The following is a 20462-nucleotide window of genomic DNA, read 5'->3' on the forward strand; positions in this document are numbered from 1 at the left end:
TCTATGAGCTTCCTACTGGCAGAGCTTTACAGAAAACAAAATTGTTGGCCTGAACCTGCACTGCTTTGCTTGTTTTCCTATGTACTCTGATTAAACCACACTCTCTGCTCCAATCTAATTTGGTTTTCAACTGTGTCCAGCAGAACTTTTCATATATCTCATTGGCCCCCTTCTGTGTTCCTAATTGGGATGGGAAGGAGAATATAAAACACTGTAACTAAACTATTTTGACTATCTTGAGACAGCAATGTGACTTAGCTTTCTGTAAAAAGTTGCCGTGTTATAGTGGGGGCCCATTCATATCATCCCACTGAATTTAATCTACTTCTGTCAAGCAAACTATCAGTGCTTTAGTATTACTCTTCCTCACTATTATTAACAAATAAACAAACCAAGTTCTCCAGCTGAGGCTTAGTGAGATCAGGAAACAGAACCCCAATGAAAAGGTGAGCATACAGCATATTAAGCATCACAAACACCCACATCATATTTAGAAACATCATGTGCTGTCCACTCTGAAAAGTGTACCCTGCACTTGCAGGAAAACACTAGGAAGAGAAAAATGCTGTCCTTTCTATTAAAGCAATAATAATTTCAGCAATAATTTTGCTGGATCAGTATGATATGGAGCTCCACTGAATGTGGTTTACGGCTTAGCATTTATATAGAAACCAGTCAACCACAGCTTTATTCAAAGTACCACAACATTGTTCTGTATATAAATCCAGTTAATGAATGATATTAATGGGGTCACCAGAGACCCCACAGAATTCTATCCCCCTAAATTTTAACCCAGGATTAAAACTGTCCACCAGCTTTGTCTAGCAAAGTTTCCCTTCTGTACCCATGTAATCCTATCTTTATATTTGCTATTAAAGAAATTAGAACAGCTTCATTTTGCATGATTTTTGCAGGAATGGGATCCACTTGTCATTTTGTTCTTATTGTTACAAGTATGAGAATCTTGTGATACACACACAAACATACATACACCAGTATGGTGTATGTATGTATATATATATAGTAAGGACTCCTGTGTCCACAAATTTGTTTTGAATTACACACCTGAACAGAGCTTGTACTCCCTTCATAGAAATACCCATATAGGTTATTCTGAACTGTTGAGCAATGTAAAATAGTGAGGAGCGGTGGTATTTTATTTAAATAGATACCTGTTGGAAATCTTCTCTGCGTATCAGGTAGATATATAGCAAGAGTTCCAGATTTACTTTCCACCCTGACTTTGTTATGAGATGATAATAGGGAAAGATTTCAAGTGAGTCAATATAACTTGGGCTTCTTGCTTTTTTTCAAATCATTCACCATTACCCAAGTAGAGATTGATGGGCAACACGAACAATTTTTAAGGATTCTTCAGACTGAGACATCAAGGAAGATGAAGTCTGCTTTATTTTTGCAGAAGCTGTCTACAGTGCATGCAGACTAAACACTGACCTTTGCTCCAAGAGGACCCTGAATGAGGCAAGGGGCTATGAAGGACACCTGTGCTGTCAAAACATAGACTGCCTCCATTGCCTCTTCTTCCACAATATTTTGCTTTCATGACACCTCAAAATCAGGTGCTAAGAGGGGAGAAGGAGAAAGGAAAGAATCAAAGGCAGATTCTCTCTTTAGATGCCAGGTCTTCCTGGGTTAGCTGTACATTGTAATTCATCACAAGATGATTTTACATGAACTCCAAGACAAACAATCAATTTTTAAATTTGCTTCCCATCACAAAATGGGAAGTCATGTCCATGGGGTTCTTAGTCATGCCGAACAATAAAGCTACATTCAGCCGATTATATAGCCTTCCAGTTTTTCATATCGGTGTGGGATAGTTGAACATAGATAGGCAGAGACAAAACAAGATTCCTCCTTCCTTGCTTGGAATTTTGCAATGCTTTAACAAAAAAGAATGTGTGAACATCTGGACTGGCAGCAGGAAGAGGAATAAAAAAAAAGAAGAAGCAACAACATCTTAATTTTGTCAGAAATTAAGCAGTTTCAAAGAAATCAAGCTAAATATTTGCTAGGTTTTTTCTATTGCAGTAATATCCAGACTACATTAAACTGGGTATCTGTTGTTTTATTGAACAAATGTAAGGGATAGCCAGAGACTATGATTTTCTATAGCTATTGGACCAAAATTGTTATTGAAACTTATTGAGAGCTATCGTGATGGAAAGAACAAAGAGCAAGACACAAATCTGGATGAAACTATTGAACTGAAATGGAACTTGCATATTACATATTTGCAGTGTGCTGTGTAGGCTTTTGGATGACGATGTAGGCTTTTGGATCTGAGAGTCAACAGTTCCCTCCAGCCATTTTTTCAATGCTTTCATTATTATTTGATTAGTAGGGAATCTTTAAAAATCATATTCGAATCATTAGACAGGCTCTATGGCTTTCTGGGGTGACAGATCTTTGGCTGCCATTCAAAGGAACTAGTACATTGTATTTTGACATTTTTTTTTTATAACAGGGCCAGAAAATCCTGGTCTGAAATCTGTGGCATTATCCAGCTATTATTACGTGAAGGTGTATCCTGAGAAGGGGTTTTGCTCTGTCAATGGCAGCAATATACCTAGCAGTGTTCATCAGCCTCCATAGGATTCCTCAACAATCTGGCCTTACAAAACCGTTTTCTTGTAATCTCAAGGGATCACAAGTTGTTTTTTTTTTTGTGAAAGTTTAGTATTCTTGTGTGAAGTCTCACAAGATTTTGGCCATGGGCCACTGCAGTCATTCCACAACATTCCCTGAAGCTGGAAAAAGCTGCTGATTTAGGTATCCAGCTGCCCATTCCTTCTCAAACAGGAAGAATGTTGCAGGATGGAATTCTAAGAGGAACATGTTACTAGATGATGTGTTACATCATTGGGAACTGGCAACCCTCATTGAAGGCAACCCTCAGCCCAATGAAAGCACACCCATGTGCAGATTGCAGGGGGGAAAGGTTCTGTATCTATGGAGATGACCTATCTTTGGTTCCCACCCACCTCAGTTTCAATGGATAGCATTACTGGTAAGTTTGGAAAACTGCTGCCAGCCAGCAGAAGAAATGGAATGGGTTTTCCTTATGGCTGTTTCCTTAGGTAAGCACATGTTTTCCATGCAGGCAACTTCCCATTCAGCTCCAATGTTGTAAGCTACACTTGGGAAAGATTCTTATGCAAAACCTGGAAAAGACTTTGCCAGTCTGCTGCTCAACCATAAGGTCACTTGTTTGGTTTGGCTTGATGTAATGTGTGAATCCAGCTATTATGCCTCGTAAACCATAATTTGCAGCTTAGCATGTTGCATGAACATAGGCAATCATGATTAAGTTAATGGTTAGGTAATCCATGGCTGAACAATGTCTTTTTAAGCCTGACGTGTCTTCTAAATCAGTGTCTTCTATCAAAGGGGAATTTCTGTCTCAAGAAATGAAGCCTTATGCTTCAGCGACACTAGGGGGCTGTCTAAATGAAGAAGGCTTTGCCTCAATTCCCTGTTACAAACCCATCTCTAATCCTTATGCCGGGAGATCGTTTAGAATATAAAACTTTTCTTCTAAATGTCTCTCTGAAGGTATTTTTGCTGAAAAACCAAGGAGCCCCTTTTACATAAGTGAACACCTTGATTCAGATGTAGTACCTCCATCCCATTCTTCCATGTTCTTATCATTCCTTACTCCGCTTAAACTTTGTGTCAGGTGCTTGCTGTACAGAAATTCTGAGCTTACAGTTGCATACACATAACCACCCCAAAATTACATATTCGGTGCATGAAATAAAGTAGCTCGTTTGCAGAATATGAAATGTTAACATCCAAACCGGCATTGCCATCATACATTCCCCTCTCTCCTGAAAATTAGGCAAAAGTAAACATTCTTTTCCATGACACTTTACATCAAATTGTAAGAACGGGAAATTTCTGGCTCACTTTTCGGCTTTTAAAATGAGGACAAGAGCTATTATAATAAGTAAATTCCAACAGTTTGTAAAACGTATAGATCTAAATAATGAGCCTTTTTAACTGATTTACTAAACTCCCAATGAATACGAACAGCTTTTAAAGAGTCGTCTGAAGCGTCTGCAGCTTAAACGCCTATTTATTGCTTATTTCTGCTTACCTGCTCCAAGCTGGGCAAAAAGAACATACTCCAGGAATACGATCAGCGTTAAGCTTTTATGTTGCGTGACTCCGTCTAGGAAATCCATCTTCGGCACCGACGTGAGGTCGAAAACAGTAATTAAGGCTATTTTACATGTCTGGTGCCCACTCAACCTTTGGCAGGAAAAAGAAAAGAAAACTCCAAGCCCTCGTAATTTATTCTGGGACTGCCGGGTTTTCGCCCTGTCATTCCTCTTTAAGCTCCCCCTTCCTTTTCCCCAAGGGGGTCGCGTTTCCCAAGCCGCCGCGCTCTCTCGCTGCGTGTCACTCCCGGCCGTCCATCGCCGCCAAGTAGCTCAAGCCCCGCTGACGGGGCTTAGAGGGGAGACAAACGCCCCCCCGCCCTTTCTCCCCGGCTCGCCCCTCCGGAGACTCGGCGAAAGTCGCGCGGGATTGGCAAAGGCAGCCGCGCAGCGAGCAGGCGCCAAAATCACTGCTGTTGCTTGCTGCTGCTTCTTCTCAGCAGCAGCAGCAGCAGATCTTTTGGGTCCAAAACACGAGGTGCCGTCAATCGGTCTCCGGGTCCGGAGTTCCCGAATCCACCCCGGGAATCCTTGATCCTGGGCTGGTTCTTTCGTCTGCCCCCCCCCCCACATCTACCTCGGATCTCCTACCGAGAGTGCATTCCGGGGCAAAACCGCCTTCGTGTTTGGCGCCGCCTTCAACTCCGAGGCAGCAGGCCGGTGGGGGGGGGGGGAGGGAAAGGGAGGTGGTTGCTTAGAGGGGAATCCCAGGACGGTTGTTTGCTGGACGATCCGACGTGCGAGGTCGGGCGCTTGTCTTGAGCAAAATCCGACATCTATCACGTCCTCACCCTTCGTGGTCTCTCCCTTCCTATCCCACACACACCCCTCGCCTTCCTCGCTTTCGGCTTAGTCGACTGGGGAGAATTCCGCGACCGCATCCTACGCTCCATTCCCCTCGGTGGGGATCCCACCCGACCAAGCTTGCGGTTTAGATCCCTTTCCTCGCCCTGTCCCTCCAAAATCGGGGCTTAATCGTGGGCCTCGGGCGACAGTCTCGCGTACGTTAAAGGCGGGCGTTTTCTCTGGGTGTGAGTGGGCTTGGGGGGGACATATTTCCCGCCTTCAACTCTTGGAGGCTTTCATCTGACTCGAGGAGGGGGCCGAGGAGGAGGAAGAACGAGCCCACCCAAACGCAACGGCGACGGGAAAGGGGTGCTCTCCACTCAACCCCGTCGAGCTTCCTTCCCATCGCTTATGGACGCGGTTTCGGGTGTGCTTAAACTCGGGTTTTTTTTTTCCACAGAGAGTTGAGCAAGGATTTCCCTTGTCGACCACAGGGAGAGGGGAGGCTGGACGGCACCGCATCCTTTGCGCTTGGCCCAGGTCCCTGTCTCTTGCCCCGCCGCCGCTGACTGGGGATGTTTTTCCGCGCCTGTCTCTGCAGCGCCCGCTCTCTCGGACCACACGGCCCATCACTCCCAATCGCGAGCTCTTTATTGCGTTGCTAGAATTATGGGCCTCTCTCCCCAGTCCCGGATAGGGACTTCGACCAGTTAAGGATGGTGCTGATTAAAGGGAAAATTGCAATGAGAGAAATTGGTAGATTTCCAACTCTTTTTGTCCGTTGATCTACATGGTCATCAGTACAGAATAGAGGGAATATTGGTTTGGGGCCTCAGATGCCCTGCAAAAATACAAGGGGAAAAATTCCTGGCGTTTTGTTTCTCTGATTCGACTATAACTCATTTCCTGTTAAGATTTTTTTAAGGGGTTGGGCATTTCGCTTTCAGTTGGTCTCCCTTGGTTTCCCTTTAATTAGCATCATCCTTAAGCGATTCAGTTCTATTATATTTTTAAAAATATTTTTAAATTTGCTTTTCTACTTACCAAAATATTTAGTAGTACAGTTTTAACGTTACAAATAATAACTGAAATTTAGTAAAGGCCAAAAATTTTATTCTGTATATTCAAAAGTGCAACTAACTACAGAATGCAGATATCAATACTGTTCATGGCAGGATCTTTTGAAAGTTCAATGCCAATTCTTGCACAACTTCACTGATTTTACTTCTGAATTTTGTTTTGAGTTTTTGCAAGCCTCATGTGACCTGAACCCATCAGACCTGAATCCAAACAGAGGCCCTTCTAATTCCAGATTTTGCAGTGTTAGTTGCATACTCTACCCACCATGAGCCAAATGCATTTAGGTACTTCACTAGAGAGCAGCAATTTCCATGTGGTTATATTTCCTAATATAACTAGGATTCAAGGTAATCTGCCTATGATTCAAGGATACTTTGTAGAACTTCCATCAATTTTAACAGAATACTAGAGTGGGAAGGGACTTTGGAGGTGTTTTAGCCGGTGGTGAGATTCCAATTTTTTTTACTACCAGTTCTATGGCCATGGCTTGGTGGGTGTGGTGTGGCTTTGTGGCTGTGGCTTGGTGGGCATGGCAGGGGAAGGATACTGTAAAATCTCCATTTCCTCCCCACTCCTGGGGGAAGATTACTGCAAAATCCCATTCCCTCCCCACCCCACTGCTTTCCAGCTCTGTTCTCCTGTGCAGGGCAACAAAAGAAGACCCAGCCGATTAGCTGGGACTCGGGAGGCAGAGAATAGATGGGGGCGGGGCCAGTCAGAGGTGGTATTTTCCGGTTCTCTGAACTACTCAAAATTTCCTCTATCGGTTCTCCAGAACTGGTCAGAACCTGCTGAATATCACCTTGGTTTTAGCCCACCCCACTCTCTGCTCTAGCAAGAGACTCTGTACCATTCTGGATAAAAGGCTGTCCAATCTTTTCTTAAAACCCTCCAGTTTTGAAAACAAGCCGTTCCACTGAATAATTGTTCTCCCTGCCTGGAAATTCACCTTAATTCTAGGTTGGATCACTCCTTAATAACTTTCCATCCTTTACTTCTTGTCCTACCCTCAGATGCTTTGGCGAATAGATTGACCGCTGTGACAGCCTCTCAAATATTGGAAGTCTGCTATCATGTCATTCCTAGTTTTTCTCTTCATTAGATGAGACATATCCAGTTCCTGAAACCATTCATCGTAGGCTTTAGCCTCCATCTCCCTAATTATCTTTGTTGCTCTTATCTGCACTCTTTCCAGAGTCTCAACACCTCTTTATATAGTGGTGACAAAACTGATTGCAGTATTCCAAGTATAGTGTTACAAGAGCAATATAAAGCAATACTATCACATTCATGTGATCTTGATACTACCTTTGCCTAGGACTGTATTGGCCTTTTTGGCAGCTGCAGCATGCTGCTGGCTCGTATTCAAGTTGTTGTCCACTAGGACTCCTTGACCCCTCTCACAATGATTTTAGTAGCCTTAAACATCCAGATTCTCCAGGAGGTTGTTCAATATTGTTTTGAAGCATGCAGTCCGACTGCCCTAGACAGCTCCCAGAGAAGTCCACAACTGGGCCTCTGCAGCATGTTTTTATTGAAGTCACTTGAAGATATGTTAGTTATGTCTTCTCCAGGAGGGTCATCCATGAGAGCTTGGATATCCTCACCAATATTAATATGAAGAATGAATTCATTATTACAACATTTAAAAATCAACTTGTTAAGTAGGTGCACTGGAATTCACATTTCTTTCCTAGCCAGCCAGCATGGACTTTTATGGTGGTCTCCAAATGCCTAAAATGAGTTTTAACTTTACTTACAGGGCCTTGAGATTGCCTGACACATTATTGGTTCTATTTATAGTTTCAGCATATAAATATTTTATTGTTGGGTTGTTGGTTTAGAATATTGTTTAATATTCCATTGATGATCATACTTTAAATGTCATTAAAATGTTTTGAGATTTCTGGAATGAAAGAGAGAGGCATACATATTGCATTAAAAAGACATGGAGAGAAAAGTGGAAAAGGATCACGTTAATGTTATGCTCACAAATAAAAATAATTGAATATTTGAATGTTTGCTTATATATAGTAAGATGGTTGTGGTTTGCCAAATTTCCAATTAAAGCCTGCAAAATATCTGCGTCCTGTATTGGATAAAGAACCTTCCCATGTCTCCATACAAAGTACAGGAACAAATCAACTGATTCAGTGCAAAAGAGCAACCAAATGTGAAGAACCAGCTTGGAGAATAAACAGTAGACCTGTCAATGATTCCTCAGGAGGAGGCAGCAGGACAAACCAATAGGATGATGAGGGCTATCATATTGGCCGTTTTCCTCCAGAGGATTGGAGGAAAAGCCAAACGTTGACCTGCTTTTGTCAAAGGTCACCTTAGCTGCAGTGGGACCTCAACTCTCTTCTAAGTCCTGTCCTTCAGCCACGGCTGTCTGTCAGGCACCAGCCTTCCCTTACAAGCTATGTCTACTCTGAAAGCAATTTGTGCTGGTCTCCCTCTCCATCCTCTTCCAGAGAACAGAGGCCGAAAGAGTGGAATCCCTCACGCTCCTGTGAGAAGGCCAAATCTCACCGCAAATGAAGAAAAAGTAAGAGTTTGTACAATTATTCTTTTTGGACATCAAGGGATTTTTCAAGGAAAAATCTTTCCATTAACTAGAACTACAAGCTCTGCATTCCTAAAATGTTCCCTAGAACTGAGTTGGGTGTATCACCCCAATAGAGTTAGCTCTGTTTCTTAAAGCAGGTCTGCTGGTCTGTGACCAGCTCTATTATTGATAGCTACCAATTGTGAATATAAACACTGCACAGTTCTATTCTATATTGCCCTTAATGTCTTTCTATGTGGTCACACTATCGAAGTGCACGCTCACCAAACCAGTTGTTACACTGGTTGAATCGCACCCCTGAGTAGCACTTTTCCATCTAACATATTTTATGTAAAGGCATACTAAAAAGCTGCTGCCTTAATAGCATTGGTTAGTTGGAAAAGGTGCTACCAGACTACATTGTTTGCCATCAGAGACTAACACAGCTCTCTTAATAAAAATGAAAGCCAATTTTGTATCTAGTTCACCTTCTGATAAGGGTAGCTTTGCCTTATCTGTATTTGTTCCTATATTTTTAAGACAATGTAAACTGTGTGAATAATATTGTCTCTACTGTGGCTTTTATCACATTATTCTTAGGGCTTGGCTTCAGGAGAATCTCTCTTTATTGGCTCTTCGTTGTAAACCAACTCTTCTGACAAAAATGTGAGGTTCTAGTCTTACAGATGTAGACAGTTGCTACTGCTTTGAACTCTGTTCTTTTGTCTTTTAAGTGCCAACAATTTTTGTAAGGTCAGCTATTCTGAGCTGGATGTCCTCCTGAGGTGTGAGGACTGCAGGGCCAACACATTTGAAAAATCCAAGTTGGGTAGCCTACCTGGTTGAGATTTCAATAATCATATACAGTATATTCTACGTGTCTCTCACAAACACATATATATTTACTTTCTCACATATACAATGAGAAGGCTCTTCCTGCCACATTAAAGATCACCTGTTTCCTTGGACTTAACTGTATGTTTTTATTCAATTTAAATAAAAATCCAAACAATATTCTTTAAATTAATATTCTTCTGTATTTATCCCTGGACACCACCCAGAATCCACTCTAAGAGTGCGATGAGCATCATCTACATTTGACAAACAAACAAATGTCTCGAGCATTGGCTCAGCATTTGATGTATATATCTTTGTGTGCATTTATTTTGATATCCCAACATTTGATATTGGAAATAATCTCTTTGGTCTGAAATCACTCTCTCTCTTTGATACAGCATTTGTTTATTTGTTATATTTATTTCCAGTTTGTTTCTCCAAGAGCTAAAGGTGGCTTACTAGGAGATGTCCCTCATTTGATGCTCACAATACCTGTGTGAGGCATGTTGGGGTTGAAAGAACGACTGGCCCAAAATCATTCAGTGAGACTGGACTTGAAATTGGATCTCTTCTGTCTGCTATCAGAGATCACATTGTTTTTATACAACAGTAACTCCTGAATTCAATAGGAATGTATGCAGTCTCATTCTCAATCCTTCTGTCACCCAACAATTGGGTTGGGTGTTTTTTAAAGAAAACTTAATCCCTGAGCATATTCACGTAGTTCATTAACCTTAGTTGTGCTTCAAGTCTCATGGAATAGTTTCCATAGGGCAATGCATTTTCATCACCCTGGTACATGTAGCCTGTGCTACTCAATCCCCTTCATCCAGCTTTCATTCTTAGCATTCAGAGAAAGATCCCCTCCAATGCCTCCTTGGTCAGGGTCCTCTGGGAGAAACTTTGAATGGTACTGACCAATGCATTCTAAGTAGCTCCCTCTCTCTCTCCCCCTCTCTCCTGCCCACCTGCCTGCTGGATACATCAGACAGAGTGGAGCTTATGTAGCCTACCCTGTACTTCCTCATGCATACTTTGGCACAGATATCCATATGTTCACAAGCAGCAACCATGTAGAGAAATGCACGGTGCAAACAAATCGTTTGGTTCCCTGAAGATAAGCAATTTATTCTAATACCCCAGGCCGTTACATCCTTGGAAAAAAAAAAAAAAAACTACTGTAAACCTCCTTAAAGTGGTAATGCTTTTCCTGCTCTCTGTCTCTCCCCCCTCTTGGACTTTAATTCTTATGTGCTGCTGCTTCTGTGAATGCTGTGGTCCTTTTTGTTTGGGTTCTCTATTGATTTACTTTCTGTCCGTGAATTTCAAACTCGGTGTAAACACTGCAGCAGAACAAAGGGATTTTTTTTTAAATGAAACATTTAAAAAATAAACAAAAATGGAATAAATTATGAAAGTATGCATCTCAGATGTTAGCATTTTTTTTCTTTGTTTTAAATCGTGATTTTTGGTACAGATTTTGGAGTACATCAAAGTCAGCAGAGATCTTATTTCCTCCTTGACCTAGAGGAGTGGTACTTACAGAGCATGGCACAAACTATTCTTGAATGCATGCCACTTTTCTTTATAAAGAGAGGGATTCTTCCTGGATGTGTGGCCATTGTGTGAAGATTTTAGGAAAATTCCAGATATGTATTTTTTTTGATACTTAAGACGGGTTCATACCATGCTAAACTATGGATTGTTTCACCATATTGATTAAATCATATTTTGCTGGGATTGTGTAACATGGAAAACTAAAAACACACCTGCTGCAGCACTCAACCCATGTATATTAGCAGGAGAAACTATAAATTTTGAATTATTTTTCTCCCTGACTTCACTTCACCACCTCCCTTTCAGCAATCATCCATAGCCATTTCCTCACTAGTGATTTACAGCAACCTGACAGCATCACCAAACCCTTGCTAAGGTGGCACTATCTGTTATGTCTGTCCTTATCTGTTATGCTGGCACATAACACATAGGGGCGGTGGTGGCTCATGTGATAAGACCTGGACCTGTGCACCGCTGAGGCCAGCAACTCAGTGGTTCGATTCCCACAAGCAAATAAACCATGGAGGGACAAGAAAGGAGCCTCCCCCAATTGCCTACTTGCATTCAGGTGTCCTATGGGTCAAGGTAACACCACCCGAAAAAAATCCTTTTACAGAGGCAGCCAGCCACCTCAGTGATCCCTGGCTAACATGTCATATGCTAAATAAATAAATGCTGGCACATCAGTGGTTAAATGAGTGTAGAAGATGCTATAAATCACTAGTGGGGAAATAATCCAAGTGGTAGTAGGGGAACACCTGGATATTTGGTAATCCTAGCACAGTGCATAGTGAGTACAGAAGTTCACAGTTTCTTTGCACAGGGAAAGAAAATCTTAATTCACGAGGTAATTTTACATGCACTGTGTATCTCCTGTCATCTCAGGATGGTGATGAAAAACCAGATTTGGCATGGTCCATCTCTGCTGCCAAAGAGCCAGCAGAGCTTTCTGCTTTGTTTTGTGCTTAATGTAAAGACCTACATTAATGTTCTTTCATTTCTTCTCTGGAAAATGACTACCAGGCATTATCTTATTCATACAAAGAGCTGAATGAAAAGATTCCATTGAAAACGTGCTACTACCTTAGTGGATAGACCCTCATTTTTATTCAGGATCAATCTCCTTGAATCCTTTCATAAGAGCTGGGCATGTTTCCCACTCAGCCTAATAAAATGCATGTGCTTAATTAATTGTGATAGCCACCCACCTAGCCATTTTTAAACTTTAGTTATGTTTGCTTTTTTTTTCTCCTTTGTTTTGGCAGTTGGCTTTAAAAAACTCTCTGCGGTATTTCCCAGCTAACTTCCATGGAATTCTGGCACCAGAATTTGCGAAAGAATTGAGGCTCTATGGGCATATCTACATGTACAGGTTCTGCCCCCAGATTGAAATGAGGTAAGGATGAGGATTTGCCGAAAGATTGGGAATCCCAAGTCAGGATCGAAATTCCTTACTCAGTAGCTTAGGCATCGTGGGCATCTGCGCATGTGTGGAGAAATGCCTGCAATGCAAACCAAGTGATGACATCATGTTTCAAATGATGTCATTGGAGTGTGTACTGGATGCTAACCAATCTCATATAAAGCAGAGCCATCATTTTTTAACTGCGATTTTTTTGAATTCCCACAGTACCCTAAGCCATCAAATAGTGTTTAAAAAACTAAAATGGCTGTCTTCTGCTCTAAGTCAAAAACAATCAAAACACCTTTTGGGTTGCTTAGCACCAGTGGTGGGATTCAAAAAATTTTACTACTGGTTCTGTGGGCATGGCTTGGTGAGTGTGGCATGGGAAGGATACTGTAACATCCCCATTCTCTCCCCACCCCACTAACCTGCTTTCCAGCTCCGTTCTCCTGTGCAGGGCAACAAAAGAAGACCCAGCCGATCAACTGGGACTCTGGAGTCAGAGAATAGATGGGGGCGGGGCCCATCAGAGGTGGTATTTGCCGGTTCTCCGAACTACTCAAATTTTCCGCTACCGGTTTTCCAGAACTGGTCAGAACCTGCTGATTACCTCCTCTGCTTAGCACCATAAGTGAATCCAGTATATCTTTATAAAGTTAGCAAAAGTTTGTCAGAGTTGGCTGCTTCGAGGCCCACCTGTAAATGAACTAGCAGGAGGTCACTTGCTGATTAACCGGTGAGATGAGATAAAACAAGGCTGATAAATAAGCAAGTTGATTTATTGGTCAGTGTATGCAGCTGCTGAACATCTGGGAATTTTGAACTTGATTCAAGCGTCATAATAAAGTGTAATGTAATTAGTTTGCTTCTGGTGGCACAAACTATGACTTAGGACAGTATACCTACCAAGCTTGTTTATTGTTGATTAGAAAACAAACTATGGTAAAAAAAAACACTAAATGTGTGAATTCAACCTTTGACTTTAAAGCCAATATCAACAGCTTTATAATAGGGTGGAGAACAGTAGTCCTTTGTCTCTAATGAATGTCTACTTCCAGCGTCTTCATAGCACCTGTGTTTGAAATCACTGGGGACTGTTACTCATCAGCGTACAGTAAATTTCCATCCATTTGCTCTTTATAATCTGTATGTTTGTAATGCAGTTCTTCTCCGTGGCCAACTTCTTATGGGAAGTACACAAATTTATTCTACAAGAAGAAAGGTATGCAGAAAAAGTAGTGTCAAGACTTGGCTTGCTCCTGACCATCAAAATGCCAAGCCAGAGACTCCCAAGTGCCTTATTGGATTCCAATGAAGTCTATATAAGAACAAATTCCAGAGCTCTATTTCTCGGACAGCCCATAAGCTTTTCGAATGCCAAGCCTTTTTCATAGCACCATCCATAAAAAAGTAACTATAATGTAAAAATAGTAACACCTGTGTCATGACATCATCACGTAAATAATATAATTATGTCACAATGTTTGGTGCAAATTTGTAATATGTTCTATGTGATGATAGATATATATCCATTGTTAGTGAATTATAAAACACTCCATGCCATTTTAAGCTTAGCTTAAGCATGTTTAGGGCTATTGTCTGGGTTGAAAAATGTAGACAGATGACAGATAGTAGCAAATAATTAGTTTTATGTGTCCCTTGTCTGCCATCTAGTAGTCATCATCCATAGTGCATTCCATGTATAATCTAAACATATTGAACAAACTCAGGGTATGGATCTAGATATGGCCTAGGCTGTAGATTGGCATTGTGTGAGGTTTTGATTAAGCTGTTGAGTTAGGGCTGAGAGGCCCAAGTACAAGTTGCTCTCAGCTATGTAACCTTGGGCCAAGCTCTCTTTCTCAGCCCACCTACTTCACAGGATTGCAAAGAGGAGAGGAGAGGAAAAAGTGATACCAAAAAGCCAAATACTGTTGCATTGATCTCTCAAATATCTTTCATCGTTAAATGCAAAATTCATTTGTCCTCCTTAACTGATCTTGTTTACTTCATTTAATGTTTTTGGCAACCATGTGCTGCCAGTGTAAAAATGCAAATTATTTTGAACTTATTTTGAATTGACTATAATGCACTACACAGATCCTGCATTGACTGTAGGCAGAAAAAAAACTTGCTTTTGTAATTGTTCTGAGCTGTGGTTTTGAAAATCTGATAAAAGGCAATTACATTCCTCAAATGTAGTGTTCCATTTTGAAGCATTTTTGTTAACAATTGCTCGGGATCTGTTTGTTCCAATTGGATTTTATATTTGGATTGTCAAATGAACAGCTCAAATTCTGCCCATGTTCCAAAAATATGTAGCAGTTAAAAAAATGAATACCCAAGGGCACAAAGCTCATATTCTATAAGCATGCAGCTGAGCTGATACTGATTTTCCAAATTCAGATTCTAAATAAACAAGATCAGTTAACAAAGTCAGAATAAACAATATATTTTCTTCATTTAGCATGGAATCCTTCAGAAATAGACATAGAACAAGAGAAATGGGGGGGGTGGGGTGAACCCACTATGATATTTATTTCTTTTGCAGGTTGATATATTTGCTAACCAAACTATTTGCAAATGGCCCAAGATTATTTCTATTCTAATGTTGATAACTATTTCTTACTTCTGTATGTGCATGTATAACAGAGCTGTGCAGCAATTTCGAATTAATTAGGAAAAATGGTTGGATTCACTTAGGAATGTGAACAGAACATTTGCCTACAAATCTTTAAATAAGAACTATCTGAATATCCAGAGGGTACTATGTAGAAAGAAGCCCTTAATGCACTAATATCTTTTTTGGAGGGTGGGGTTGGGAGAGAAAATCTAATCTAGTAATCTAAATTGAATTCAGATGGTCTTATTCATAATAGGGTGTCCAGCATCCTAACTGACTTTATCTGTCCATTAATTGTTTTCTATATTGGTTTTTCCTTTAATTTATCCATTAAATCAAGAATTCAATGGTAAAAACATAGAGAATAATTAATTCATCTCTGCCTTTATGTTTTTAATTTCAGAGCGTATCCCATTCAGGAATATCCTTGCAAAACCAAGCAAGCTGCTGCAATAATGCACATGATTATGAATAACCTTGATCCTGCAGTAGCACAGGTAATGAATATTTGATGAAAACATGGTCTAGGAAAGAAGTCTACTTGCATGTTCATGAGAATATACTGCCCTTTATGGGGTAAATTTCAGTTTCCCTTGTAACTTGGAGACAGTGATTAGGACTGTGTATTACATTAAGTGATGGTTGTTTTAACAATACTTTGTTGAGTAAACCTACAATTAGCTAGGTTGGAAAAACTCGGTAAGTTATAGACCATTGTTTACAAACCATAATATCCAGTTCTCACAGTTCATACATATATAACCATACTATTCTCTTTCAGGCAAGCAATATTATCAAAGTGCAGAAAAAAATGGTAAACCAGGGGGTTATTCTCTGTTTCTCTATATTCTAAGTTTTGTATTATAGTAATTGTTTTGATCCCAAAGACACTTTTCAAAAGGCAACTAGATTTTCTTGATTGTTTCATTGGAAATGTTTCTCTTCTCATCCAAGGTCATCAAAGATGGGCAGCCTTATAAATTGAATAAATAAAGAAATATTCTGCACCATGTCTCAGCTTTTATTCGTTAAATTTCTCACTTCTCTCTTTCTAAGTATCTCATCAACTGTAAGTAAGATTTTCACAATCTTTCTCCTCCTTCCAACTCATTCATCCCGCCCCCCCATATATTTGCTTTATAATCTAATCCTTGTTTGTTTTCTCTATATGATAATCGATTTCACTGTACAATTTTTGAACTGGTTACTCACTTTTGTGTTGAGCCAAAATTGATTCATTACCCATCCATTCTTGACTCTTTTTACTTTTTAGACATACCTTTCTAAGTTTGCCATTCCCATTGCATCCAACTTTTATTGTCTCCTGATTTAATCAGCTCTCATTTCCAGAGAAGCAGCGGGGAGGAGCAAGCTCTTATAAGCAAGCTCAATTTTCATTTCTTCTGACCAGTTTCCATTCCTCATAAGAACTTCATATTACCAAATACCATTTGCATGTCTTAAAAGTTCTCCATCTATTTTCCCATATTTAGTAAACATTGTACCAATGCATACAGATTTATCAACTTGCTCTAGTTTTTTGACATTTATATATAGCTTACAAACATTCACTTCATTTTGTCTATCAAATGTCTATCTTAGTCTGATTTATATTCCTTGTTGCATCTATTCATCATTTGCTTCAAAGCATTTGTCTTCTCAGATTTAAACACAGCATTATCCATATGCAAAGTACATGACCCAAGTCAATACATCATCATCACAAAAGTTTCTTATGCAGTTTCTGATACATTACTATATATTTATTATACATTAAACCAAGGGAATCTCATACTTCCTTGCCTTACTCCCTTTTCAGAGTTGAACCATTTACTAAGGATTCTATTTTTACTCACACATTTTACTTCCATCATATATTTTTTCTTATCATATTCAGCAACCCTAAACAAGCTTCTATCATGTTCTTTCTCTAAATCAATATATAATGCACAAATATTTATTTCATCAAAATTACCCTGTATTTCCTCTACCTTATTAATATTAACCATTATTTGCTCTACATGTTTGCAACTTTTTGTGCCTATGTATTATAAAATACCTTTCATCTTTTTTGCATCATTTATATATGCATTTTTCCACATTATTAACCTCTTTCATGCCTTCATTCCACTAGATATTCCTTTGCATGCATATTTCTTTGGCTCCTGGTAACATAATTGTTTTCACTCTGTTTTAATTAAATCCACATACACTTTCAATTCATTTTGTTTGGAAATTAAAATTCTTATTTTATTTCATGCAAAATTGCACTTTCTTTTCCTGAAGTTGTTTTTCATTTCTTTACTTTTCTTCTATGTCCTTTCCCCCCAGTTTTGTTCTTGGCATTACCAAATGATCTGTCCCATATTCATAACTTCTGATTATCCCTGTCTCTCTGTCTTTGATTCTTTGAGTCAGTCTTTCATTATACAATCAATTAAATATTGTTCTGGATTTTTATTCATTCTTCTGCATATATGTCTATGAATAGATGTATGGATTAACCATATATTCAAAACTAGTCTTTTTCTAAGCAGATATTCCCTAGTCACCTTTCTAATTAATTACTAGGTCCCTAAATGGTCCGGTGACTTTTTCTGTGTTGTCTCATCTCATTTCCATCTTTCAATTCATGTTGCCTAATATAATTATTTTTCCTTGGATTGCATTCATTAATAGCAATTAAAAAGGAGGAAAAATCATTATTCATTAAAAAAGAAATCATATATTGTGTTAGCAAATAAAAATGCATTTTAAGGTAAGATATTAAGGATACTAAATGCTGTCCTCAAGATGAAGATCTGTGGTGTAGGGTTTCCTGCCTAGGCAGTGGGTTGGACTAAAAGACCTCCAAGGTCCCTTTCAACTCTTCTATTCTATTTCTATTTCTATTTCTATTCTAATGTCTTGTTTTGGAGGCAGATATAAGAGAACTTAATATTAAGTATAGGAGTTGTTTTGAAATCATGTATGGATTTAAAATGTACCTTTTGCAGTTTCCCCAGGAACTTGTAACATATGGAGGAAATGGACAAGTATTCAGCAACTGGGTGCAGGTATGATACTGTAGATATATTTTCAGTGAAAAATGATTTTTTAAAAATGATTCTCATTCTGTTTAAGTGAAGTAAGTTTGATGAGCAGCTGGCCATAAATTGAGATCTATTCCAACTTTGCTTATTTTATGCAGAAGGAAAAAAAGTGAGGATGAATCTGCTTGTTCCCCTTGGCTCCATCTTATCATTCTTTTTGATCCAATAAAAGAGAATATTTGAAGCTCAGGGTTGAACCGTAGAATTATTGGTGCTCTCTTAGTGCTTGCTTGATTGTTTGCTTGTAGATATTCCATTAACCAATGAGGTAATATCTTCAGTGGTAATAAGCATGGGGTTTGCTCATTCACAAGTCTGACATGAACTCAGTCACCATTTAATATAGATAGATAGATAGATAGATAGATAGATAGATAGATAGATAGATAGATAGATAGATAGATAGACAGACAGACAGATATTGGGGGGAGAGGGTTGGTATCTTCCAATCAACATAGCTAGACAGATCCCTGCAGTTTCCTTGGCAAGTTTTCAGAATTGATTTGCCCTTGCCTTCTTCCAATGGCTGAGAGAGAATGACTGGCCCAAAGTCACCTAGCTGGGTTTTCACTTAAAACAAACTATAACTCATATTTTCCAGGGTGTCAGCCTGATGTCTTAACTACAATGCCAATCTTACTTGTTTGTTTATTAAATGTATACGCTGCCCAGAGTCATTTTGAATAATGAGATGGACAGCATATAAATGTAATAAATAAATAAAATTTGGTTCTCTGTTTTCTACGATATAATTCACCCACCAGACTTCCCTGAGTATACTATTTTGTTTTAAGAAAACAAAAGAAAAAATACTGGGATAAGTAGGTAAGCCCACATACTAACAGTCATCTGCCCCTACTCTCAGTGGTTATTTGCAAGGTCTTGTTTATGGGGCTTTAGATTTTTATTGTCCTTTCAAGACAAACATCCAAAGTAAAGGGACTTTTATCTCCATGGAGGCCCTTGTTATGTGGAATCTTCATTTTCCAAGATTCTGCACTGGTGTATAGTTGCAAAGTACAACTGTACTTTGAATCCTTCTGGGTCCTTTCAAAACAAGTAACTTAAGAGGAAGACGTTATAGTCCCCCTTATGAGACAAGCCAGGCAGAACCAAACAGATGAATGGAAGAAACAATTTGTAGCACTTTTCATGGGAGTAGTTTGGCTCGTGTGACACCCTTGAGAGCCAGCACAATACTGTGCTCCAATAGAATGGAATATCTGTATCTCTGGATTGAACTCTGGAGTCCTTGGTGCTCTCTGAGCTTGGTTGTTTTTTTCTAGGCATTTTACTACCTAACTAAGTAATTGATGATGTTACCTAGTTGGGTAATGAAATGTCTTCAAGAAAGCAACCAAACTCAGAAATCACCCAAGGACTCTACAATTTTGTGCTTCCATAAAGCAAAGCTCAAAGGAGATTACACCCAGAACTACCCCAGCTTGAACAGAAATGTGCAGGAGGACCTATATGACTGCATACACCAAGCCAGTTAGTTCACCACTGATTTCATGCACTGCGTTCATATTTTCTCAATAAGGAGATAGATGGACGTGCAGGAAGGGCCTTATGCACAGAAGGGAGCCAGACTGGCCAGTTCTGCTGAGGGTTTTTTTTTTTTTTTTTTTTTTAGAATTAGGATTCCCAGATTCCCAGGCAGAGTGGAGCCTTCTGAGTTTTTGTTGTCAAAATAGCAACTAAGCTTCCTAAACATATAGGATGAGCATGATTTTGTATTTAGTGTGCCTTGGTGTACTTTAAGGCATATGTCTTGAGTTGCATTGTGCAACCGAGACAACACAATCTATGGACGCCTTCTGTCTGTACTTTTGCTCCTGTTCTGATAGGAGTGTGATGCCTCAAAAGAGTTTCACAGCAGAACAAACAATGCTTCTTTGTCATTCTGGTTACTTAAGAATGGCTATTGGGTGAATGGTTTTATTTCGTTGCAATAAAGCCAGCTTGTTCTCCCTGCTTGGTATTGTGAAAAAGAGACTGTTTTTAAAGATGTGTGATTGTAACAAAACTGCACCTCAATATTTTGTTCCTGCGGCATGTTATCAATGCTGCCTCCCCCCCACCACCACTTTTTAATGAGTTACAAAAACTCATTCGTAGTTTGCCATGTTTGCTCTGGAATATCTTTTTTTTTAGTGATGCCTGACCCACATTTCTTTCTCCCTCTTTCTTTCTTTCTTTCTTTCTTTCTTTCTTTCTTTCTTTCTTTCTTTCTTTCTTTCTTTCTTTCTTTCTTTCTTTCTTTCTTTCTTTCTTTCTTTCATTGGTATCATGGTCTTTTTCCAGGAGCTGTGGTTTCTTCCTTCCTTAATTCTTATAACAACCTACT

General features: G+C 39.5%; 2 protein-coding genes and 2 long non-coding RNA genes across 6 annotated transcripts in view; 2 read left to right on the plus strand and 2 right to left on the minus strand.

The window, feature by feature from the left end:
• The window catches only part of LOC113451736 (netrin-4-like), a 60360-nt gene extending 55377 nt beyond the window's left edge, over positions 1-4983 (minus strand). For both annotated transcript variants that reach the window (XM_087923763.1, XM_026723131.2), the window contains exon 1: positions 4121-4983. In XM_087923763.1, coding sequence (XP_087779889.1) covers positions 4121-4208 — 88 coding nt within the window. In that variant the 5' untranslated portion in view covers positions 4209-4983. The remainder of the gene's footprint in view (positions 1-4120) is intronic.
• Positions 1-20462, minus strand: part of LOC148126838 (uncharacterized) — a 185219-nt gene that overhangs the window by 112047 nt on the left and 52710 nt on the right. The gene's annotated exons all lie outside the window — the stretch shown is intronic.
• The window catches only part of LOC148126839 (uncharacterized), a 400892-nt gene that overhangs the window by 86003 nt on the left and 294427 nt on the right, over positions 1-20462 (plus strand). The gene's annotated exons all lie outside the window — the stretch shown is intronic.
• UROC1 (urocanate hydratase 1) overlaps positions 8412-20462 on the plus strand; it is a 57580-nt gene continuing 45529 nt past the window's right edge. The window contains exons 1-4 of one of the 2 annotated variants that reach the window (XM_087923761.1): positions 8412-8598; positions 12258-12388; positions 15424-15517; positions 18017-18076. In XM_087923761.1, coding sequence (XP_087779887.1) covers positions 8473-8598; positions 12258-12388; positions 15424-15517; positions 18017-18076 — 411 coding nt within the window. In that variant the 5' untranslated portion in view covers positions 8412-8472. The remainder of the gene's footprint in view (positions 8599-12257; positions 12389-15423; positions 15518-18016; positions 18077-20462) is intronic. The other variant, XM_087923762.1, reaches the window with a different exon arrangement.

Source organism: Pseudonaja textilis, chromosome 2 (genome assembly GCF_049901715.1).
Source record: "Pseudonaja textilis isolate UNSWEBS1 chromosome 2, rPseTex1.2, whole genome shotgun sequence".
Taxonomy (NCBI): domain Eukaryota; kingdom Metazoa; phylum Chordata; class Lepidosauria; order Squamata; family Elapidae; genus Pseudonaja; species Pseudonaja textilis.